This window comes from Natrix helvetica (genome assembly GCF_964273705.1).
Source record: "Natrix helvetica genome assembly, chromosome: 5".
Taxonomy (NCBI): domain Eukaryota; kingdom Metazoa; phylum Chordata; class Lepidosauria; order Squamata; family Natricidae; genus Natrix; species Natrix helvetica.
Window position 1 is genome coordinate 96525205 of NC_138551.1, and position 25651 is coordinate 96550855.

At 40.1% G+C, this 25651-nt stretch overlaps 1 protein-coding gene across 1 annotated transcript in view; it reads left to right on the forward strand.

Annotated features, from left to right (window-relative positions):
• The window catches only part of PKD2L1 (polycystin 2 like 1, transient receptor potential cation channel), a 77908-nt gene that overhangs the window by 28044 nt on the left and 24213 nt on the right, over positions 1–25651 (forward strand). The window contains exons 2-7 of the mRNA XM_081953761.1: positions 113–642; positions 11353–11466; positions 18917–19044; positions 20576–20829; positions 23149–23373; positions 25267–25495. Coding sequence (XP_081809887.1) covers positions 345–642; positions 11353–11466; positions 18917–19044; positions 20576–20829; positions 23149–23373; positions 25267–25495 — 1248 coding nt within the window. The 5' untranslated portion in view covers positions 113–344. The remainder of the gene's footprint in view (positions 1–112; positions 643–11352; positions 11467–18916; positions 19045–20575; positions 20830–23148; positions 23374–25266; positions 25496–25651) is intronic.

Below are 25651 nucleotides of genomic sequence, written 5' to 3' on the forward strand. Positions count from 1 at the left end.
CACTCAGCATTGTCTCAGCCCAAAGTGTCCAATGAACATCCTGCCTCTAATTTCCCTGAGAATTTAGCCACAAGAACCAATATTTTAACAGCCAGATTCTCTCTCCATGCAGGTTTTCATGACTGTTATCTGCAGAGAGGAAGAGATCCACCCCTGGGTGTAGCTGGATTCACTGAAGAATAGAAGTTAATAGCTGCTCCCAACAATGGCCTCCACTCTGTATTTGTCACCCAGTGGCTGAATATAAAAGAGGCCTCGGAGCAAAAGTCCCAAGCAGACGAATGCTTCTGACTGCTTGGTACCTTGGGGTCCTCCTACAAGAAACCATTGCTTGATTCAGCATCATGAGCACTTCTCACCTAAGCAACAGAGCCGAGAGCCACTTCCAGGCACAAGAAGAACATGAACTGGAAACTCTGGGGAAGAAGGCATGGGACAATCCTGTTTACAACGGATCCCCTTCCTCCTCCTCCTTGAAAATCAGAGCAATCTACAACCCAAAATCCATTTTGGAGAATCCCTACGAGAACATTGAAAAATTGACCGGCTCCTTATCCTACCTAAAGGATAGGAAAGCTACCGAGGAAGCAAGGAAGAAGGAAAGCCCAGGATGCTGCTACTATGTCTTCAAATGCATCCGAGGTAACTGGGGTGGTGGGTGGGTGGGATTAAATACAGAGAAGGTGGCCATCTGTGTTAGCTCCACCAAGAGGCAGGGGAAAAGGATACAACTTCTGTGCGGGGAACTAATGAAGGAATACTGTGCAGAAGACTTTGCTTTACTACCCCTCTAATGTGTTAGTTACACATTTGAAAATCACCGCAATGATGGAAAGGAAAATGTGAACTATTGGTGAGCCTTGGTTACAGAAGTTACTGTCCCCTTTTTTATAGCTGGAAAGGTGAGACCATTACCTTGGAATTAGTTGGGGGTATCAGTAGCAACGTTGATAGCCTGAGCTTCAAAAGGTGGATAGGAGCATGTGGCTAAATACCAGTTAGCATCATGCCTAGCTGCCAATTAGCTTAGTTGCAAATGTGAATATTGTGCATAGAAAAATTGGAGCAGATTTTATCAAGCATGCTTGACACTGAGCTTAATTAATGAAGCAATCTTTTTCAATGTTGTTGTAACTCAAGGGGGAGAATGTTCAGAGATAGCTTTCAAAACATGAAAAGGGAGTCAGATTGATTGAATTTATTTTTATGAAATCCATGGAGAATTTCAATCCTTTTCTAGAACTGACATGTTTGGAGCCAAGATCATCGTTTCTGTGAACGAATGATCTGATTTGCATCTTTGCTTTCTGTTTAATGATGTAATTTTTTTCCCTGGCCTGCTTTCTTTTCAAAGAACTATACTTCTTGCCTTGTTTGCATATTTTATAGTATATTGCTGACATCCTTGGGTTGAAATAAAGACACTGAAATCTCTAAAGCTCTTAAGTGTGCCACTATTTTTGCTCATTGTTAGCAATCACTGCCAGCTCAAGATGCGTTGTGGTTGGTAGACCATCTCAAAATATCCTCCCAGGCATATTTCCTTCCATCCGGCTGGATGAGTCAGCTGAGGAAGGCTGGAGCTATTCCATTCCCTTTCTCAAAGCCCATTCCACTTCCACAGAATTCTTTTTGAACAGTCTATAAGTCAAGGTAGAATCTGACCAATGTAGATGAGAAGAGAAGATAATTCTTTATTGGCCAAGTGTGATGAGACACACAAGGAATTTGTCTTTGGTGCATAAGCTCTCGGTGTACATAAAAAGACAAGATACATTCGTGTTGAATCATAAGGTACAACACTTAATGATAGTCATAGGGTACAAATAAGCAATCAAATCATACCAGGAAACAATCAATATAAATTGTAAGGATACAAACAACAAAGTTACAGTCATACAGTCATAAGTGGGAGGAGATGGAAGATAGGAACGATGAGAAGATTAATAATAATGTTGACTTAGTGAATAGTTTGATAGTGTTGAGGGAATGATTGGTTTAGCAGAGTGATGCTGTTCAGGGGGAAACTGTCCTTGTGTCTAGTTGTTCTGGTGTGCAGTGCTCTATAGCATCGTTTTGAGGGTAGGAATTGAAACAATTTATGTCCAGAATGCAAATATTTGTGGTTGGTAGACTATCTCAAAATATCCTTCCAATATTATCACAGCCCTCTTTTTTAGAGGGAACTTTTTTAGAATGTTTTTAGAATAGAACTATTTAGAAATTATACTAGATTGATGTGACCAAAAATTGATTTTTGTAGTTTAAGTATATCAATATACTTATATTTAGTTTGAAAAACATATATCTGGTTGTTTACATTTTAAAAAATGCCTATTTTTTTAATGTAACGTCAATAACATTTTCACAAATATTATGGTAAACTATTTTACAATGTTTTGCTTTTCCTAACTGAAGGATTTCACAATTTTCAATTAAATTTCATTGTGCTATTTTCATGCCTTTGTGCTAAACTCTCAAGTTTATTTTTTAATGTTGTTTCTGGTTTGGGAGATTCTGTATTAATCATTCTTATTACACTCACCAATTTTGTATACTGTATACATTCAGTAAGCATTCCTTCCCCCTCTGTTCCTCCAAAGTCCTTAATGAAAGTGTTAGTCAAAACCAAACTCTACGGCAGCCACTGAAGATATCTTCCAAGGTTACAATATTCTGTGAAGAATAAACAGAGTGAGCTATGTCACAGAACTAAGGGCAATTAAATATTGCCAAATGAAATAATAAATGCAATGAATGATTGACAGTATTGTGAGTGCGAAAACATTTTGTTATGCAAGAATTGCTACGGAGATCATTTGAGAGTCTAGTATCGTTAATTTCTTAATTAACAATGAATCTGCATACAGATGGGAGGTTGAACAACTTGTGGTGCAACCAGAACAATCTTGAACGAAATACACTCAAAACCGTAGAAATTATGATAGATTCTAGAAGAAACCCTCCTATAGTACCACCTCTTACAATACTAAACAGCACAGTATCAACAGTAGATACCTACAAGTTTCTAGGTTCTATCATATCTCAAGACTTAAAATGGACACCTAACATATTTTGATGTTAGGTCAAAAAAGCACAACAAAGAATGTTCTTTCTGCGCCAACTCGGAAAGCTCAAACTGCCCAAAGAGCTGCTGATTCTGTTCCACAGAGGAATTATTGAGCCTGTCATCTGTACCTCTATAATTGTCTGGTTTGGCTCTGCAGCCACACAAGACAGACACAGACTTCAATGGATACTTAGAACAGCAGAAAAAACAATTGCTTCCATTGAGGACCTGTATACTGCACAAGTCAAAAAGAGGGCTGTGAAAATATCTACAGACCCCTCCCATCCTGGACATAAATTGTTTCAACTTCTACCCTCAAAAGCTATGGGACACTACACACCAGAACAACTAGGCATAAGGACAGTCTTTCCCCGAATGCCATCTGCTAAACAACTAATTCCCACAACACTGTCAAATTATCTACTAAGACTCAGGGGTGGGTTCCTGCCAGTTGTAACCTCTTCTATAGAAGAGGTTCCACAAATCTACAGTGCCGTTTAGAACCGGTTCCAGCTCCCTCCCCCCGTCTGCACATCATCAAGATGAAGAGCGAGAGGAGGAATTCTGGGAGTTGAAGTCCACAGGGCTTAAAGCTGTCAAGTTAGAACACCCATGGGGTTTTTTCCTAAAGGGTTGCAAGGGTCTTGTAACTTGACAGCTTTAAGACTTGTGTGCTTCAAATGCCAGAGTTTCTGAGCCAACATTTTGGTTGCTAAACAAGAGCGTTGTTAAGTGAGTTTCACCACATTTTACAAGTTGGCCACGCCCACCCGGTCACATGGCCAGCAAGCCACTCCCACAAAGCAGGCCACACCTACAGAAGAGGTTCTAAAAAATTTTGAAACCCACCACTGCTAAGACTGTATTACTGTTCTTCTTCTCTTCCTTCCTAGTACCTATCTCTTCCCACTTATGATTATAACCATGTTGCTTGTATCTTTAAATTTTATATTGTTTTACTTGTTTCCTAGTATAATTTGATTGCTTATTAGTAACCTATGACTATCATTAAGTTTATATCTTATGATTCTTGATTAGTGTATATTTTATTTTTCTTTATGTACACTGAGAGTATGCACCACAGACAAATTCCTTGTGTGTCCAGTTACACTTGGCAAATAAAGAATTCTATTCTATTCTATTCTAATTTGCATGAGAATAACTCAGAACTGAAATGGTTCTTGTCATGGAATATGTCTGAATCCACTTCTTCAAAGATGACTTAGATTAGCTTTCAGCAATTGATGGAAGACCGATAGTTTATAGACATGAAGAATAGTTGTCTATTCTTTCTGAACAGAGAGTCTAAATTTCAAATCATCCAAAGATCTTACAATTGAGCAGGGTTAGAAAGATTTCTCAAGCCCACCACTTTGTTGGTGATTTCTTTGATTTCTCAAGCCCACCACACTCTTCTGGTTGTTATGGGTCTTGATGTTTTCCGGTAACTTGAACCCTTTTCTCCATGTCTTGCGCTCTAGAATAAAGGAGATCTTTTTCTGAGCGATATCTTTTCAGCTATTTTAGAGGCCCTATCTCTTCTCCTATCCTACCATGTTTCCCCAAAAATAAGACAGGGTCGTATTTTCTTTTGACCCCTGAAATAAGAGCTTGGCCTTATTTTCAGGGAGGTCTTATTATTTTTGAGGTGCAGGAGGCGGCGAGCATGGTCACCTCATGGCTGCTGCTATGTTGCAATATTTTCAGGGAGGGCTTATTTTAGCGTATGCGCTCAAAAGCCCAATTGGGCTTATTATCTGGGGAGGTCTTCTTTTTGGGGAAACAGGGTACTTTTTCCACAATGTTTTGAGGCAAACCTGATTCTAATATAGTTTCCTCAGGAATTACATCTCTTTCACTTAAAGACAGGGAGCCTTCCCAATAAATCCCATCTTTTTCACCATATGAGTCGCTTGACAAGTGAGAGGGCCAGCATATAAATTTAATAAATAACATTTGTAAAACCATGAGTTTGTCTGATGTATTTATTTAGGATTTTATTTATACCCCACCATTTTTAATAAGCAACACAAGGTGGCGAACATATCTTATGCTCTTTCTTCGTCCTATTTTTCTCACAACAACTCTGTGAGTGAGCTGGGCTGAGAGAGAGGGACTGGCCCAAGGTCACCCAACTGGCTTTCATGATTAGGTTGGGATTAGAATTTGGGACACTTGGTTTCTAGTCTGGTTCCTTAATCACTTGTCCAAACTGATTGTTTTATGCTGGATGGCTCAGGGCCAACTGGACATCTATGCAGTCTGGAATTTGTTGGTTGATTAGTTTCTATCCTGACATTCTTTCAGAAACTCAAGGCCACGTTCATAGTGCTCAGTTTGTGAGTTTTGCTCATATATGTAGGACTGCCTGGTTCATTTAAAACCCAGTTCTGAATTCTAATGTCACTCTCTTATTATTTCATTATGCTGAGACCCAATTGGAAAATAAGTCCTAGCATGATTTTTCAGGATGCTCGCAATATAAGCCCTATGCCCCAAATAAGCCCCAGTTAAGATTGTTAGCCAGATGGATGCATTTAGTAGCGTATTTCCCTGAAAACAAGACCTAACCAGAAAATAAGACCTAATGCATCTTTTGGAGAAAAAAATTAATATAAGACGTGGTTTTATTTTTGGGGAAATACGGTATCTCCACAAGAAAAAAAGTAGTAGAGAAAACCAGATTTTTGTAGAATGAATGTCTCTCTCTGGAGTTGGCCATACTGGCAGGCAGAAATATCTTGTGAACGTGAGTCTGCAACTGTTAGCCCCACACAAGGGAGTTCAGACAAGAAGCACAATGAGGAGTACTAGCTCTATGTTTATTGTAAAGTTATTTAATAAACTCTTGTGGTAAGTCTGAAAATATTTCTCCTTTCCTTTCCCTTTAACTAGGGAGGGCCCTCTTTGGAAATGTTTCTCATACTCTCTCGCTTTTGGTGGGCTGAGGTAGTTTTACACCCAGTATGCAGGTCCCCCTCTTGTAAAGTCCTTTGCATATACGTATCATTACAATAGTAGTAGGACGGCACCTTGTGTTGGATATATTTTCTCTTGTCTAAATGTTGAAACCAGGGGCAATGCTTGTAGCAATCGGAGAGCTTGGTCATCTGTGGAAGGGGCAAACACTGTCTTGACTTTTTAAATTTCCTCATTGAATCCTCCCTCCCTCCCTCCTCTCTCTCTCTTCTGAATTTTGAGACTGCAAACCAGGGTGGATCTGATTTAAATTAAGTCAATTTAAATCACGATTTAAATCATGATTTAAATCATTAGTAAAATGTCTTGATTGACATATTTTCTCTTATCTAAATGTTGAAATCAGGGGCGATGCTTGTAGCAACTGGAGAGCTTGGTCATGTGTGGAAGGGGCAAACACTATCTTGACTTTTTAAATTTCCTCATTGAATCTTCCCTCTCCCCCCCCCTCACACACACACTTGATTAAATCTCTGTGAATTTGATTTAAATCAAGTTGATTTAAATCACTAGTAAAAAGTCAATTTAAATCAACTCAACTTAAATCATATTTTTTAAAGAGCAGCTGTCATCTCTGTCCCGCAGTAGCTCCCCTTTTGACCTGCTGTTGACTCACCGACAGTCCCCATATTGCAGAATATAAAGCCTCAGGCTACATAACCAAGCTCCATTTCATGCAGAATAAACCAAATTATGAATGTACCTTAAATAGAAAACTACCTTTAGATAGATTTTTTACTCTAAAAGCATTTTATTAAAAATAAATTTCACTTTAAAAATTCCGATTTAATTTTTAAAAAAAATCCTATTTAAATTTAAAAATCAGATCTTTTTGATTTTTTTTCAAATCATCTATTTTTATCCACCTTGCTGCAAACCCTATATGGCTTCTCAACCTTGATAACTTTAAGAATGGCAACTTCCACTCCCTTTCATCCTTTCCATTCTGTGTTCATATAATAATTCTTGATTTTTCCCCACTTTCGTTTTAAGCTTCTCTCTGTCCACACACTTTTTGATCTAGGGTGGGTTCCCTCCCCCCTTGTGTGCGCACGCATGCACAGTGCAATAAAAATTGTTCTGCGCATGCGCAGAAGCGTAAAACAAGATGGCGGTGCCTATGGTGCCGCCCGGAGAACCAGTTCAGGGGTGTGGCAGGCCTGGGTTGCTGCCGATTCCAGCGACCCAGGCCACCAAACCACTACCAGTTCAGGTGAAGCGATAGGAACCCACCACTGATACAGATCAAAAAGTGTGTGGACAGAGAGAAGCATAAAACCAAAGTGGGGAAAAATCAAGAATTATTTTCAAACAAGTTGCCTTATCAAATTGCTACTTTTTATAATCCAGTGTATCTTTTCCAATTAAAAGTTGAGTTTGGAATCAGTGCTAGCACTTAAAAAAAAAAAAAGAGTAACTTTTTGAACCGAGAGCAGGAACCCCAAAGAGCTTTTAGCTGTTCCTGGCACGAATTGCCTGTGTTCTTCCATCTCAAGAGCTTTCGATCGAGGGTGTGGAGGAACATCTATCACAGAGCTGTGGTTCTGAGCGTCCTTTAAGCCTGAAAGGAAAAGAAACCCCTTTGGATATTGATGTCAGAACATTTACTCCACTTTCAAGTAGGAATTCACACCAACTTGGGATGAAGGTTTAGAGGAGAAGAGCAATAACATCAAGCCATTAGAGAGGCAAGCTATTAAGCCTTAATGGTGTTCATTAGCAGTGAGCAATGCAAGAAAAGTGAAATGAAGAACGTTTCAAAGGAACCAGCTTGTCTTGAACTCAAAATTCACACTACATCACTAAAATGAAAGAGGAGAAATTGATTTGGACCTAAGCTTAAAGGTGAAGGATCAAACAAGTAAAGCAGGGTTTGGTTCTCTGAAATATTTATATGTTTCCTCTCCTAAATGTCCTTCTGAGACTCTGTTACATTTACATACCTTTTCCCCTGCCCCGTAAAGGTAAAGGTTCTCCTCGCACATATGTGCTAGTTGTTCCCAACTCTAGGGGGCAGTGCTCATCTCAGTTTCAAAGCCGAAGAGCCAGTGCTGTCTGAAGACGTCTCCGTGGTCATGTGGCCGGCATGACTAAATGCTGAAAGTGCACGGACCGCAGTTACCTTCCCATCAAAGGTGGTCCCTATTTTTCTACTTGCATTTTTACGTGTTTTCGAACTGCTAGGTTGGCAGAACCTGGGACAAGTAATGAGAGCTCACTCCATTATGCGGCATTAGGGATTCAAACCACCGAACTGCCAACCAATAAGCTTCCGATCGATAAGCTAAGCATCTTAGCCACCCTGCCCTCTCACCCGTTTTTACTCCTGCATCCATAACTGCAGAAAATATCCAGAGCCAATTCCTAATTTATCCATTGTAGCAGCAATTCTTGGGAAATGGCGAGGTGGCATTGTATCTGAATATTTAAATTATTGAAACCTATGTTCACAATCAGGTGTTGAAATCAGATGGCATGCATTTCCCAGTTTCACAGCCTTTTTCCTGCCAATCTCCCAAGTTAAAGTTATTAATATTCTTGCAAGAATATAGAATTACAGAGTTGGAAGGGACCTTGAAGGTCTTCTAGTCCAACCCCCTGCTTAGGCAGGAAGCCTTACTCCGCTTCAGAAAAATGATTATCCAACATCTTCTTAAAAACATCCAGTGTTGGAGCATTCACAACTTCTGGAGGCAAGTTGTTCCATTGATTAATTGTTGTAACTGTCAAGAAATTTCTCCTTAGTTCTAAGTTGCTTTTTTCCTTGATTAGTTTCCACCTATTGCTTCTTCTCCTGCCTTCAGATGCTTTGGAGAATAGCTTGACTTCCTCTTCTTTGTGGCAACCCCTGAGATATTGGAACACTGCTATCAGGTCATCCCCTAGTTCTTCTTTTCATTAAATTAGACATACCCAGTTCCTGCAACCGTTCTTCATATGTTTTAGTCTCCAGTCCCCTAATCATCTTTGTTGCTCTTCTCTGCACTCTTTCTAGAGTCTCCATATCTTTTTTACATCATGGCGACCAAAACTGAATGCAGTATTCCAAGTGTGGCCTTACCAAGGCATTATAAAGTGGTATTAACTCTTCACGTGATCTTGATTCTATCCCTCTGCTTATGCAGCCTAGAACTGTGTTGGCTTTTTGGGCAGCTGCTTAACACAGATGGCTCATATTTAAATGGTTGTCCACTGGGACTCCAAGATCCCTCTCACAGTTACTACTATTGAGCAAGGTACCACCTATACTAAACCTGTGCATTTTGCTTTTCTTGCCTAAATGTAGAATCTTTTCATTGTAAAAGAATAAATAAAAAAATAGCAGTCGAGGTATGGAAATAAACACAATGGGAAGAAATAAGGATACATCTTGAGCAAATGAGGGAGATAATTGGCAACGGTTTTAAAATATCTCATCAAATGGGCTGAAAGTTGTTTACTTTTGAAAGTGTAAAATCCATAGCATTCAGAGGAAGATTGTTAAACTCCAGAGAGATGGCCAGTTCCTGAAGGTCTTGATGGCAATTCTAGGAATTGTCACCCAACTCCTAATTTTTGAAGTGACCAAGAGGAAAATTATTAAATACATAACCATTTCAGTATCTCTCAATTGCTGATTTTTCCTGTTGTCAAGGTAATCCATCTCATGTTTTGCATCAGTTTGAAAATTAAATAATTAAATATTTATAATTATAATTTATAATTTTTCATTTGCATTTTCCCCAGTATATGTGCCTTTGGGAAGAGAGAATAATTCAAACACTATTTTTAACAATACTTTTACTAATTATCTATTTAACTAGTAATTTAATTAATTTAACTTTATTTAATTTTAAACATATCATTTCTAAAACATATACATTATGAGCACAATTTTGCTTTGAAGAATTACAATGCAAAATCCATAGTACACTTTTTAAAACACTATACAGTCGAATTTCTTTTTGATATCAGTCTTAAACGTTGATGTACCCCTTAAAAATATTCTAAAAATGTAACTGGAAGATGGTTTTATGTTTTATGTTTGTTTGTGTTCGTTTGTCTAAAAATAAAAAATAAATTCTTTTTTAAAAAAATATTCTAAAAAGGAAATGAGTTAGAAGAACAAGGGATAGATATGGTTTGGTATACAAAGCTGCAAATAAAATCAAGATATAAAAAAGATGCAAAGCTTTATGGTTTTTATTTGAAGTTGACAGAATTAGATGAAACACTCACAGGAACAGAAGAGCAAATGATTAAAAAAATTATATAATTATTTACTTTGTGTTAAGTTAAAAGAAGAAGAAGTAGAAGAAACAATGATAGCATGGCTAAAAAAATTTGGATCTACAATAGAACTTGAGAAGTGGCAGCAATTATGGGAAAGGAATTATAAATTAACAATGGCAACAGCATATAAAGAGAATTTGTATAAAATGTTTTGTAGATGGCATATATCACCAGAAAGATTGGCAAAAATGTTTAAAGATAAATCAACCAAGTGTTGGAAGTGTCACCAGATGCTGGGATGATATTATCATATGTGGTGGACATGTGCAGAGGCAAAAAAATATTAGGAAAAAATTCGTATGTGGTTGGAAAGGATGATATAGCCGCATATTGATTTAAAGCCAAAACTGTTTTTGTTGGGTATTTTTCCAGAGAAATATAGTAAAGAAAATGTATATTTAATTATTCATGTAATAACTGCAGCCAGAATTGTATTTGCACAAAATTGGAAAATGGAAAAAATTCCCTCAGAGGGAAAGGTAATTAAAAAAATATTAGACTGTGCAGAAATGAACACATTAACGTTGGCAATTAAAGAGAAGGAATAATCAGAGTATTATAAGATATGGGGATGTTTTTATCACTGGATAGAAAACAAATATAGATCAAAAGAAACAGAAATTGAATAATTTGGGAAAAAAACGCAGAATGATAGGGGAGGAGTTGAATTAAAAGGCAATTGAAATATAAAGGTAAAGGTAAGTTAAAAATAGATTAAAAATGATGTAACTGTTAAATATGATGACACAAAGATTGTACCCAGATGACACACTGTAAGATCAATGGTGTAAGTGGTTATGGGGGGGGGGGGAACTTCTCAAAAAATATATTCTAAAGTATGAAAAATCATAACATGCTAAGAATTCCAACATCCCTACAAGCTAAGCCGTAGGATTCAAATTTCTCAGCTACAGCTCCATTTTCTGTAAGGCAAACACATTCAATTCATGAGGAACACGCTGATATGCTGGAGCAACTGAGGTTGGAATAAATCCACATAATGCTCATTTTTCCCTTCTTTTTTTTTACAGGGCTTTGGGGCACAACCTTGACAGAAAATACCAGTGAGAACCGAGAGCTTTATGTGAAGACTACACTGCGCGAACTTCTGGTCTATATTGTATTCTTAGTGGACATCTGTTTGTGTGAGTAGTGTGGATGCTGCGCTTGAGTCTTGATACCAGTGGTTCATACTTTCTGTTATTCTCCTGATTATGCTTTTTGAAATCCTTTACTTTAGTCTCTTTCTGAGCTCACATGGGGTCATTTTTTTAAAAAAATAAAAAAAAATATTTCATATTTTACTGCTTACTGGCATCATAGCTAACGGAAACTGCAAATTTATAATTTTTCTCAGCACTTTACATCCCCCAAAAGGTCCATTGGTAAACCACTTCCTTAATGGTGCTAAGAAAACTACATGGAAATAAGGTTAAAACTAACCCAACTTAGCATGTTGTCAAATGAATCTACCAGATTTGTAAATGACCTGACAATGCATGTTGTGTGAACACAACCTGTGATTTCCCTGATTGTAGGACATTGGAGGTGATAACACATTAAAGATGACAGCCAGAGGGATGGTAAAGGAAAACTCACAATCAGTGGCGGAATTAAAATGTTTTTACTACTGGTTCTGGGGGTGTGGCGTGGCTTGGTGGGTGTGGCAGGGGAAGCTTGCTGCAAAATGCCCATTCTTGGGGAAAGGATACTGTAAATCTCCATTCCCTCCCCACTCCTGGGGAAGAATACTGTAAAATCTCCATTTCCACCCCACTCCTGGGGAAGGATACTGTAAAAAAAACTCAAAGTGACCCTGTGGGGCCACCCTGGAAACAGCAAAGGATTGGTGCTCTGCCAGCAAAAGCTGAGCTGGGGAGGGCCACTCCTTTTCCGCTGGCAGAATGCTCGGGCCACCACAGGCGCTCCAGACATGAGTGCTGCTGCGCTGGCCATGCCCACCCCAGCTCCTGGAGGTCAAACACAACCCTGATGCAGCCCTCAATGAAATCGAGTTTGACAACCCTGCACTAGCCCATATTTCACCATATTATTGATGAGGATATTCTGAGGCACTGTCAAAATTTTTGATGAGGCCCAGGCACAATATCTCCCCAGCGTTTCCCAATCTACTAAACTCCAATAACTCTATTGAAAGAGGAGATATGGTTAAGAATTATTATTTGCTTGTGACAATCCCTATGCTGCTTTTTGCTGCTTGTTTCATTCTTCTCCAAATGCTCCCAGATATGCTGTGCGTCTGCTTTGCCAAGGTTAAATATCAAGCTGACATGTTTCTAGTTTCTCCTCCTTTTTGATGACCAGGATGACATTTCTTCTTCCTCAGTCTTTTGGGACTTCTCCTAAAGTCTTCCATGGGTTACCAGCTATATAAGCTAGTGATTCTGCAATCACCTATTCTTGCTCTTTCAGTACTTAAAGTTATAATGCATTGAGACTTGAATTCTTTTAAATAAGTACTAAGTATTTATTTTTAGGGACGTGGTGGCTCAGATGCTGAGCTTGTCAATCAGAAGGTCAGCAGTTCAGCGGTTCAGATCCCTAGTGCCGCGTAACAGAGCAAGCTCCCGTTACTTGCCCCAGCTTCTGCCAACCTAGCAGTTCGAAAGCATGTAAAAATGCAAGTAGAAAAATAGGAACCACCTTTGGTGGGAAGGTAACAGCATTCTGTGCGCCTTCGGTGTTTAGTCATGCCAACCACATGACCACGGAGATGTCTTCAGACAGCACTGGCTCTTCAGCTTTGAAAGGGAGATGAGCACCGCCTCCTAGAGTTGGGAACGACCCCTCTTACATATGTGATGCCCCCAAATGAAGCATGGGCAGTTGTGTTGTTCAAAACCTTGTGTACATAAGTAATCAGCCCTTTGCAGAAGCAACAAACATGGTGTGGCAGATGGCAAGATCTTTTTGAGATGAGAGTGGTGGAGTTTTTGGCTCTAATTGGCCTAGATCCGTGATGGTGAACCAGAGATAGTGAGCCCTCTCTGTGGGCATGCTCTTCTGGTTTCCAGATGGTCTTTGTGGGTACCGCAGCACTGGAAAATGGCCTGAAAAACGCCCAAAATACAGAGTATTTTTCGGGCTGTCTTCGGGACTTTTTTGGGCTGTTTTCAGGCCGTTATTTGGGCTGATTTCAGGCCCAAAATTGGCCTGAAAACAGCTCAAAAACAGCCAGAAAAGTGGCCAAAAACTACCAAAAAACAGGCATGCACGCACTGGCCAGCTGCTTTTCGGGCACACACATTCCAGTTTGGGCACTCGGTGCTGAAAAGGTCAGCCATCACTAGCCTAGATCATGGGAGAAGCTGACCTACCGTAAGTCTAGTTGTGCCCCTTTGCATCATCAGTAGATGGCTTGTGTCATGGAAAGAAGGACCCATCTACCTGTCTAGGAACCTCAAACTTCTCTTTCCTGCCTCCTAGGCTAAACTTTTCACAGTACTCTGAAGATTGCCTTTTAAATCTCAGAACAGGAAGAGTGCAAAGGGAGATAACATAGAGGCTTGTTTCTATTGTACTTTCTGGAGAGATTTAATGCAGCTCTTTACCAATTTTTGTTGTGTGGTGACACAATGGCTATTTGTGTTTGGCAAATTCATCATTATCTCAACCGAGCACCTGTGTTCTCTCTGCACAGAAGGCTGTATTTCATGCCTAGAACACTGGAGCTCGGCTGTGCGCAACAGGGGGAAAGCTGAAATCATTCTTCTCATGTAGAAGTGATGTTCCTTTCATTGCAACTCGGGAGCTTTGAACATTTGTTTGAGTAAGAGGCTCATCAGGTTTTTCTGATAACTTAGCTATTGATTTTAGCTTAGTAAATGCTGGATTCTCTTGGTATATATGCCTGTGTGTGATAAGTTTGATCCCAATCACAACTGATTACACCTTGGGGAATAAGCAAAAGATGGCCCTTTCGTTGAATGGATGAGACATTTATTCCAGAAATCAGATTTGTGTGGGCCATTAACTTACTGAAAGAGTCATTGTTATCCCTTTTGTTCTACTGCACCATTTATTTCTAAATGACATTTCTTCACCCTATCAAGAGTCACCTGGCAAATGTGATGTCACAACCATCAATCCTGATATCACTGAAAAAAACATAGCCCTCTCATTGCCCTTACTATGACTGATGGGTACACGGTGTGTGCATTCCTACTGCCCAGGCAACCAAAGTGAATCTTATGCCTTGGCTCTGTTTTGTTTTGTTTTGTTTTTTGCACAAAGTTTTTAATTTTATAACGGATTAAAATTTTAGGTTAGACAGTGTGTTTTCTGGGTATAAATAGTTTTAGGAAATAATCATAAAAATGTTCACAACAATGTTCATTATATTGATATTCATTCTAGCGTAATCATCATCATAATACTGATACTTGATTATCCATTTTAATAACTCTCCCTTTTTTTCATTGGTCCTTTTCTTATATTTCCATGTTTCTAACTTCTGTTTTTGTCAGCTAACCAATGATAAAATAAGTCCCAAGTGAAAAAAGTATTCAGTTTCTGTCTTTTCCTTAATTATAAGAGTTAATCAAGGTTGACTCAACCTTCCATCCTTCCGAGGTGGGTAAAATGAGGACCCAAATTGGTGGGGGAAGTGTGCTGACTCTGTAAAGCGCTTAGAGATGGCTGTACAGCACTGTAAAGGGGTATGTAAGTCTAAGTGCTATTGCTATTGCTAATCACATTTTCATCTGTAGGGATCTCTTCACTTTTCCATTGTTGTGCAAATACAATTCTTGCTGCAGTCAATACATGTAAAATCAAATATGTATTCCCCTTGTTATACTTATCCGGTAAAATGCCCATCAAAAATATTTCTGGTTTTCAATCAATATATTGCTTTACCATTTTTTTCCAACCATGTGTGTATTTTTGTCCAATATATATATATATATATATATATTTGCTTTTGCTTGCCATGGCTGTGTTGTGTTCACACTTCCATTTCTATTATCAGCAGCTTTCCCAAAATCCAGTTTCAGTCATACAGAGTTGCAAAGCCAGGTGAAAAATATAGCAAATTTATATATAGTGTGTGCATCACTGACCATATTTTTTCTTCTCTATCAACATAGCACAGCTGGGCCAAGGGAAATGAGTATTGATTGGTTTGCCTCACTGGTTTATTTCCTTTTAGTTTAAACTTGCGGGTACTTATAGTCTGTAAAAAAAAAACCACCCTGATTTCTTCAAGTTTCAGTTCCTGATTTTTGCAACAAATAGAAAGATGTGGTCTGTAAGCTGTGCAGCATTTTGGATTCCAAAGGCAAAAGAACTTTTGGGTGAATAAGCATCTGCTGCACATTTTCTCATGGTTACCATTTTCTGATGCCAAAGACGTTGTAGAATCTCCTGAAAATTCCATCTGCTTTAAGGAGTTGCAATTAAGGGGTTTATTTTTGAGCCCTGTGTGCTGCTTTTGGTTTTCAAATCTGAAAGTTTATATAGCGCTACGTATAGATTTGAATGAGAAAAGTGGACTCAGCCATTAGGCAGTACAATTGCTTGGTCACCAGATCTACCTTCTAAAAAGAAAGGGGAGATGTAGGTTATTAAAGGGCAGGGCTGTCAATTTGATTGATGTGTGGCTTCACTCCTACCAATGCATGTCCTCATTTATCGGCAGGAAGACTCAAATCCAGGAAGTCCACACTGGCACAGTTCTACAGTTGTGTTTGGGGCACAGACCTGGCAAAGCAAGCTACTGTATATGAACAGGGAGCAAACCCCACTTACTAACACTGATGATTACCCAACTATGTTACATACTTGGGTAATGATCTCCAAGCAAAAAAATCAAGCTTAGAGAGTACAAAGGGACTCCGCAATACAACCCTGAGCTACAGGTATTTCTCTTGGGTTCCGGCTGCCGCTACTGCTGGTTCACTCAGGGACGCGTCACGTGCCCACGCGCGATTGATGTGTACTGCACGCGCATGCGCAGTACAACAAAAACTTCTCTGTGCATGCGCAGAAGGCAAAAACAAGAACCGGTTCAAGGGCATGGCAGGCCTGGGTCACTGCCGGTTCCAGCTATCCAGACCGCTAAGTTACTACCGGTTCGGCCGAACTGGTCCAAGCCGGTAGGAACCCACCTCTGCTTGGAATATAATATAATTTGCATAATTCTATATTCATAAATTCAACATTCATACATTAATTTAATACATTTGTATAGCTGCACATCTATCCATGGAATTCTGGGCACTGAACAAAGTTTTTTTTTTAATTCAATTTGCAATCACAGAAAATTAAAACTCTCACATCAAACACATCCACATTTATGCTAGAGTTTTATCAAAATCCTGCCCCATGCCTGAGGAAAAAGCCAGAACCTCACAACTTTCTGGAAGGCCAGCAGGATTGGGATTGTTCATAGCTGGGGTGAGGGTTTTCCACATGGATATAACATAGAATAATGAGGCTGGAAGGGACCTTGGAAGTCTTCTAGTCCAGTGGTGTCAAACTCGATTTCATTGAGGGCCACATCAGGGTTGTGTTTGACTTCGGGGCTGGGGTGGGCGTCAGAGGTGGGTTCCTACCGATTTGGACTGGTTTGGCCAAGTAGGTAGTAACTTGACCTGCCACGCCCCCGAATTGGTTCTCTCTACGGCACCACCATCTTGTTTTTTGCCTCTGTGCATGCGCAGAAACATTTTTTGTACTGTGCATGCACACGCACAAAGTCCGTGCACATGCGCATTGAGTCCCTGAGTGAGCCACCAGTAGATTCAAATAATTTAACAATCGTTTCTCTGCCCTAATGATTTCTTCCAACCACCAGTTCACCAAACTGCTCAGAAAATTCACAACCGGTTGTCCTGAAGTGGTACAAGTGGCTGAATACCACCACTGATACATGTAATCATAGAAAGAGTAATAGAATAACTGGATTTGAATGGATTCTGACTGTCCTCCAATCTCAGCCCCTCTCCCCGCCTAAACAGGAGACCCTATACCTGTGATAGCGAACCTATGACACGTGTGCCAGAGGAGGCATGTAGAGCCCTCTCTGTGGGCACATGCCCCATACATCCCTGCGACCAATTCGCTCGCACAGAGAGGGCCTCCTCCAGGTGCCGTCCACTAGACAGTGTCACGGGGCGGCGCCTAGGAGTAGAGCCTTCTCTGTGGCGGGCCCAGCCCTGTGGAATGACCTCCCTCCGGATATTAGGAATACCTCTGACCTCCGCTCCTTTCGTATTAAGCTTAAGACCCACCTATTCCAAGCAGCTGGCCTGGCTCAACTTTGATCTAACCATATCGCTCCTGACGGGTTTTTAACTGGGTATTTTAATTATATTTAATTATCTAGGGGTTTTTAAATACTGTATTTTAATTGTTTTTATTTATCAGCCGACCTCCTCCTTGTGTGTGTCTCGGTATATGTCTCTGTTATATGTTTGTTTTGTCCACATATTTATTTCATATGTTTCATTGTACGCCGCCCCGAGTCCTTCGGGAGAGGGTGCGGCTAAGAAATAAATATTTTATTTATTTTTATTATTGCCAGCTGCTCTTTGCGAGTGCCGGAGCACCAGAAAATGCCCCCCCCCAAATAGCCTGAAAACGGCCTGAAAAACAGCCTGAAAATGGCCCCAAAACCAGCCAAAAAACCTGGCATGTGCACCAGCCAGCTGGTCTTTGGGTTTCTGGTGCTCCAGCCCGTGTGAAGACCAGCTGGCTGGCATGCATGCGCATGCTGGAAACTGGAAAATCAGCTGGCCGCCACTCACATGCACACTGGCCAGCTGGTCTTCAGGTTTCTGGTATACACATATGTACGCACATGCACCAGGGGGTGGGTTGATGCCAGTGTTACTATCGGTTCACTTCACGGTCACGTGTGCACCCGCCACGTGTTGCTTGCGCATGCGCAGTTGCCTGTTAATAATTATAAAATGAGTAAAACACATGCCGGCAATGGCATGGGCGACTGCAGAACTGGTTTGGGGGCGTGGCCAACCGGTTCGATGACCCAGTCCCAATGTCAACTACTGATAGCAACCCACCTCTGACATGCACGCACATTCCAATTTGGGCACTTGGTGCTGAAAAGGTTCGCCATCCCTGCCCTATACCATTTCAGACAAAAGGCATGAGTCGTGACAGAGAAGGCATGCTTCCCCACTGAACGACATTATTTCAACCGATGGGACTCACTAGACGACATTATTTCAACCGATGGGACTTGGATCATGTCTACTCTGACAGATCCGATGGGCAGACCCTGTCAGAGAAATAAGATCTCACAAATAACCTGGCCCTATGCCACATGCAACTTTAAAGATGGCAACCAGCACCTTGATTTTCACCCAGTAGCCTGCTGGGGGTAAGTGCAGTTCACATGGCAGTAATGTTGAGTAGGTATACCTGGTGCACCTAAACATACATGCCACAACATCTATGCCAGCTAATGCTTTTATGGAATAAGATCCGGTAAAAATCAAGATCATCCCTAATCAGCATTGCATATCTCAAGGCATTTAATTATAAATAAATTTTCGATGTTACCGATACGTTTCCTGTCCCCCCCCCCCTTCTTTTCTTAAATTCCTCTAGTGACCTATGGGATGACGAGTTCAAATGCCTATTACTATACCAAGGTGATGTCTGAACTCTTTCTGCAGACTCCTTCAGACAGTGGCGTCTCCTTCCAGACCATTGGAAGCATGGCTGACTTTTGGCGAGTGAGTGCCAAGAAGTTTTGGATGCTGACTTGTAGCCATTTTAAATATGGCTCAGTGACTGAAAACTGCTAGGATTCTTTTGAACTGACTTTAATCTGCCTAATTGAATTGTACACACGTGGAAACCACATTTCATTACAAGATAGCTTATGCACGATTGCAATGAAAATAAATGTACACAGTTCATCCTATTGTGATACCTGCATATTCTAAGGACTACGTTATAATCAGTTCACCCATATCTCCATGTGAGGCTTGGTTATTTATTTAATAAAAAATTTATATGGATGGCCAACTCACTCTCTGTGACTTTGGGCAATAAAAAACCCAGTATAAAAACATTAAATGACTGTAAAGGATACAATTTCTGTAATAGAGTTGTCGAAGTCTGGAATGCCTACCTGGTTCAGTTGTCTCAGCTACAAATTTTCACCGTTTCAGTTACAATTTTTGACTTCCGTGCACCTTACTTTGATACTTAAGTGGTCAGTAGAGGGGGCATGCATAAGTGCACTAATGTGCCTATTGTCCCTATCATTGTATTTTTATACTCTTATTCTTGTTCTCATTTATGTCTGACAAATTCTAATAAATAAATTTAAAAAACCACCCCTAATGACAACAGTTATATTGCTTTCAATATCCTCTGACTATATATGAAAGAGAGTTGATATGTATTTATAGGGGGAAAGTGTCCGGACCAAATGTAATTTCTAATGTTGGATTTTCCCCCTTACCAGAAGGAGCACCTTTGTGGAATACTGTGAAGCTGTTACCATGGCAACTCCACTGTGCTGTACAGTAGAAGCCATTTTACAGCAGTACAGTAGAAGCCATTTTAGGCACAACAGGCTGCATCTTAACAGAACACACACACACCCGAGGGATGTTGGCGGTGTCTTACCCCCACAGTATTTTTTTCTGGAGACTAAGTCATCTGTGTACCAAGTTTGGTTGAAATTGTTCGAGATGTTCCAGAGTTATGCTGGAACATACACACACACACACACACACACACACACACACACACAGATAGATGATAGATGATAGATAGATAGATAGATAGATAGATAGATAGATAGATAGATAGATAGATAGATAGATATCATATATACTTCTTCCTCTATACTATTATGCAAAGAAAGAGCACTAAACAATTCCAATTTACAAATAAGAACTCTATTCCTATGCAATTGAAATTCAATCATACTGATTCAGTAATTGGAGATTGCAAACCTTTTTGGCTATCTCAGAAGCTCCTTGGATCATAAACGGCAAAGTTGTCAGGACCATTTCCTGAACTTTTGAACTGAACTTTTGAAACTGAAAACACCATAAATCTCTCCTGTAACCCCTAGAAAGGACTTCAGCTAGCTGTAAAAAAAAAATCTAAGAACTAGCCACAATTGCTCATTCTTGCATTAATACGACTTCTTCCATTTTGACATACACAAAAAGCGAATTACATTAATGTCATTCTGTGTCATGTGGCTGTTTCAGATAACATTCCTCTTGTTCTTTATCTCCGTAGTATACACAAGGACCTTTCTTGGATAGTTTATATTGGACTAAGTGGTATAACAATAAATCTTTGGGCCACAATGCACAATCTTATATCTATTATGAGAACTTACTGCTTGGCGTCCCACGGCTACGCCAACTCAAGGTCCAGAACAACTCATGCGTGGTACATGATGATTTCAAAGAAGATATTGCTGGTTGTTATGATGTATACAGTGAAGAGAAAGAGAACACATCACCCTTTGGACTTTTGAATGGGACAGCGTAAGTAGAGGATAACCTTTTTGAATTTCATAAATGACAGCTCTGAAGTACACATCAATTTCAGAAAATAAGATTGCAGTCAATTTATTGTATAGATTCAGAGGCACAATATCTCATCTTTTTGTCTCATTTATTTTAAAATCATGTATCATGAGCTTGGAAGCTTTCAAAACACCGATAACAAAATCATAAAATTGCAGAAAACATAAAATCCATCAGAATGGAAAACCTCTGTTAGATATAACAATAAGTAAGGCAATATTAAATTAATAGGACTGTCAGAAGTGAGAAATGTTTTCTGTTTTCTGAGCTTGTGAGAAAGAACCCTGCTCAAAATATTTCATTAGAATTGAAAGTGGTATTCAGCAGGTTCTGACGAGTTCTGGAGAACTAGTAGCGGAAATTTTGAGTAGTTTGGAGAACCGGTAAATACCACCTCTGACTGGCCCTGCTCCCATCTATTATCTGCCTCCCAAGTCCCATTTCGGGAGGAAATGGGGATTTTGCAGTATCCTTCCCCTGGAGTAGGGAGGGAATGGAGATTATACAGTATCCTTCCCCTGCCATGCCCACCAAGCCATGCCATACCCACCAAACAACGCCCACAGAACCAGTAATAAAAAAATGTTTGAATCCCACCACTAATTAGAACATTTAAAAACTCAAAATCATTATTCTACATTCCATTGAAACAAAATTTAAAATAAACCATAGAGCTCATGGGCATGTAGAAAAAGCACTTGCTCTTTTCTTCTTTTCACCCCGGTGACACAAATATAACATGCTGGCTTCATATATGCTATGCAATCTGCAAAACTATCAATCAAATATTTCTTTAAGAGAATGTTGTTAAAAATCCTCACTGGGAAAAATATATAATGGTAAGTGGGAAAGACTTGGGATATAGGGAGCAGAGATATTGCCAAGAGATGGTCAGATAAGACAGAGTACATACAGCCCACAGCTGGATAATAGATGGTGTCAGAGTTTGCAGCAGCAATCACATCCAGAAAGCACACACAGGTAACTGATTCAGCAGAATTCATTAACTTCTGTTTATATATAATATAGCACATGAAATAAGTATACAATACCCAAACAGGTTTCTCCAACGTGATAGCAAATACAAGCAAACCTAGACAGAGGAGAGAAGTTTCAGTTTCAGTTCAGAGCAGCAGAGTAGTTTAGAGCTCAGCACAGACTTGGAGCTATAGTACAGAAGTTAAGCTAAGCCACGCCCAGGCTCCTAGCTGTCTCAGTTTCCAAACAGCCCTCATTGGCTGACCCAGTTGCCATGTCTATTCATTGGCTTACCTTGTTACCATATTTCTGCCAAGTCATGAACTCTCATACACACCGACAGATGGGACAAGAGGCTCAGAAGGGACCTGCCCTGATTTTTTGCATTGTTAAGGCAAGGGGGAAATATGTACTTTCACACTTGCAAAATATTGTTAAGGTAGCCTTACAATAAAATAAGAGCTAGTGCTTCTGGGTGTGTTTCTTGTCTGGATTACCTTGCAGAGTTGTCAATGAATCAAGAGGATCTGTGAATTTAGATTCCTGCCTTGAGAAGGGGGTTGGATTCCAGATCCAAGATTCTGACTTTTTCCCATAACTCCTTCCTCTTCATAGCTCTCCTAATATTCATAGCATTCACGTCAGTGGTGGGTTGCCAGTATTTTTACTACTAGTTTGGGTGCGCTGCTGCGTGCACTCCCATGTGTGCACGACACTTCTGCGTATGCACAGAAGCATCTGGATGGGTGGGCGGAGCCATCCGCCACTGCTACTACCAGTTCGCTGAACCAGGAGTAACCCACCTCTGATTCACGTCATCAAAATAAATAGTCAAGGGAAAAAAGTTAAACCTTGTACTTCAGATAGTATTTTGGGAATGCTGCTGATAGATTACTGGTTAATTTCCTCAAAAATGATATCTTTATTTATTTATGTATTTGTTTGTCAAACATGTAGAAGATAGCAGGCATAGGTATAAACATAAACATGAACAAAGGAAGTAAATACAGATAAATGGAGACAGTAAGACAGGGACAGTAGGCACGATGGTGCTCTTATGGACCTCTTAAGAATGTGGTGAGGTCCACAGTAGACAGTTTGAGGTTGAAGCTGTGAAGATTTGAGGCTATAATCATATCATCTCTCTGTCCAGGAGACAGTTGAACAATACTTTTGTTCTTGGACAGGAAATCATGGATGAAGGATGCAGCTCAACTTGAGCCAATTCAAGACATTGTGCATTTTCCTTTCACCAATTCTCACTCTCTTTTTTCCTCCATAATAACCTTTGTGGCACAGGTGGCAATATTACACAGAGCAAGAACTCGATGGCTCTTCCCACTGGGGCAGATTAACAAGTTACAGTGGAGGAGGCTATTATGTAGACCTCAAAATAACCCGGGAAGAAAGTGCCGAAACTCTACAAGTCTTGAAAGAAAACCTATGGCTGGATCGTGGAACACGTGCTATTTTTATGGACTTCTCCGTATATAATGCCAACATCAACCTGTTCTGTGTGCTCAGGTAAGTGGCATTTGAACGTGGCAGTTCTGGCTCATTCTTCTGAAATTATCCTTTGAACTTTTCCTTGTCTTTAATTTTTTTTTCCCTACAATTTTTTCTAATTAAACCATTTTCATTCAGAAAAACAACTTTGAAATACCCCTGTATGATCCATAACATTTCTTACTCAGAAGCAAGAGTAACATTAGTGATAAGTGATAAACAGACGTGGGACACAGTGGCTCAGTGGCTAAGACGCTGAGCTTGTTGATCAGAAAGGTCGGCAGTTCACCGGTTCGAATCCCTAGCACCGCGTAACGGTGTGAGCTCCCATTACTTGTCCCAGCTCCTGCCAACCTAGCAGTTCAAAAGCATGTAAAAATGAGAGTAGAAAAAATAGGAACCACCTTTGGTGGGAAGCTAACAGTGTTCCATGCGCCTTCGGCGTTTAGTCATTCCGGCCACATGACCACGGAGACGTCTTCGGATAGTGCTGGCTCTTCGGCATAGAAACGGAGATGAGAACTGCCCCCTAGAGTCGGGAACGACTAGCATATATGTGTGAAGGGAACCTTTACCTTAATAAACAGACAATATTTACATGGAAACAAGCCTAACTGAATATGCCATTCTTTTGATCAAAAAAGATAGAGATCTTATTTCATTATGACAGTTCTTTCAACTTTGGGGAGTTTAAAATGTATGGATTTGGGAAATCTTGGTGTTGACGTCCACATGTGTTAAAGTTCCCAAAGTTGAGAAAAACTGCAGTATGGAGGCCAAACCAACTCAGGAGAACTAGCCCCAGTCAAATGCTCTCTCCTTCTCTCTCCTTATACCCCATTCATACCTTGAAATGCTGATTTGGTCCTAAACCTGTAGTGCTGGTGACGGCATAGAAGTGGAGAAAAAGTAGTCCAGAGCCTACATAAATAGCAGAGCACTGGAAACAGTGGAATGGTGAAACAAAACACTGTAAAGATGGAATGCGGGAACTAATGAGTGGATTCCTTGGCTGGTAAAAGTACTGTTGGAAGAAATGTCCTTCTGGGTTCAGTTCCAAGTGGAGAAAAAGACACTGGAGACATGGAGGCTGCTTGGAAAGATGGTTTAATGGTTAACGGGATTACATGGCTTGAGCTCCTGAACAGAAAAGGGGGATCACATGCTTCCAGATGTTGGGTGAAGAAGAAAAAAGAGACTGAGATGCTGAAAGTTCCTGGATTTATACCCTCTCTGGCCTTTGATCTTGATCTTGTATTCTGATTGGTTGTCAGACTCGCATGGGGCCATGCAGGGTCAACTCTCTAGGCTGTGTTTGAGTCCACGTTTGGTTGAGCATTCTTCCCAGTGCCTGTGGTGAGATGGGTAAAGGGCTAAAACTATCATGCCTTAATCCCATCACCCTGGAGCTGAAAGGGGAGATCTTTGTTATGTAGAATAGACTGGCCCAGGCTTTTAAATGGCGCACTGACAAAGGTGGGGGCTATTAAGAGTGAGTCTGCTTCCTGCCTAAAAACATGCTTCTCCATTTCTGATCCAGGGAAATGTAATATTCTGCCTTTTCAATATGTCCCAGGATATTTCATTTGTCTAGGAGAGGGGTGGGTTTTACACTACAACGTGGATGAACATCTTAACATCAGGATTACTACCAAATTAATAAATTTCAAAAATGGCTTTTGCTTCTTTTGTTTTCTTCACTTTCGTGCAAAAGTGAATCACCCAGTCTTATTGCAATTCCCCAGGGGCTGTGGAAGAAATAAGAAGTTAGCTTCCAAATAGATTGATCTTTCTATTTTAAATGTTTCTCTATATCTAGTAGCTGATTTTCCAACAGGTAATAGGCAATATAAAAAGAATATTAGCCCTTGCTACCAGGTATGTTTACACACCATCTTCTCTGCTGCCTAGGTTGGTGGTGGAATTCCCTGCCACTGGGGGTGCCATTCCTTCGTGGCAGATCCGGACTGTGAAACTCCTCCGGTATGTCAGCACTTGGGATTTCTTCATTGTCTCTTGTGAAATTGTCTTCTGCATCTTTATCTTCTATTACGTTGTGGAAGAAATCTTGGAACTGCACATTCACAGGCTTCAGTACTTCACCAGCATCTGGAACATTTTGGATATAGTGGTCATTTTGGTGAGATTTCTTCTATATTTCTTTTGTTGGTCTTTTAATGACCCCATAATCCCTAGTATTGGGGTGGAGTTGGGGCAACTGAATAGAACTGAGTGTTTACTGGCCGGACTCCTTTCCTGTCGCCAATGCGGAGTTCTCAGCAGATATATTCTCATC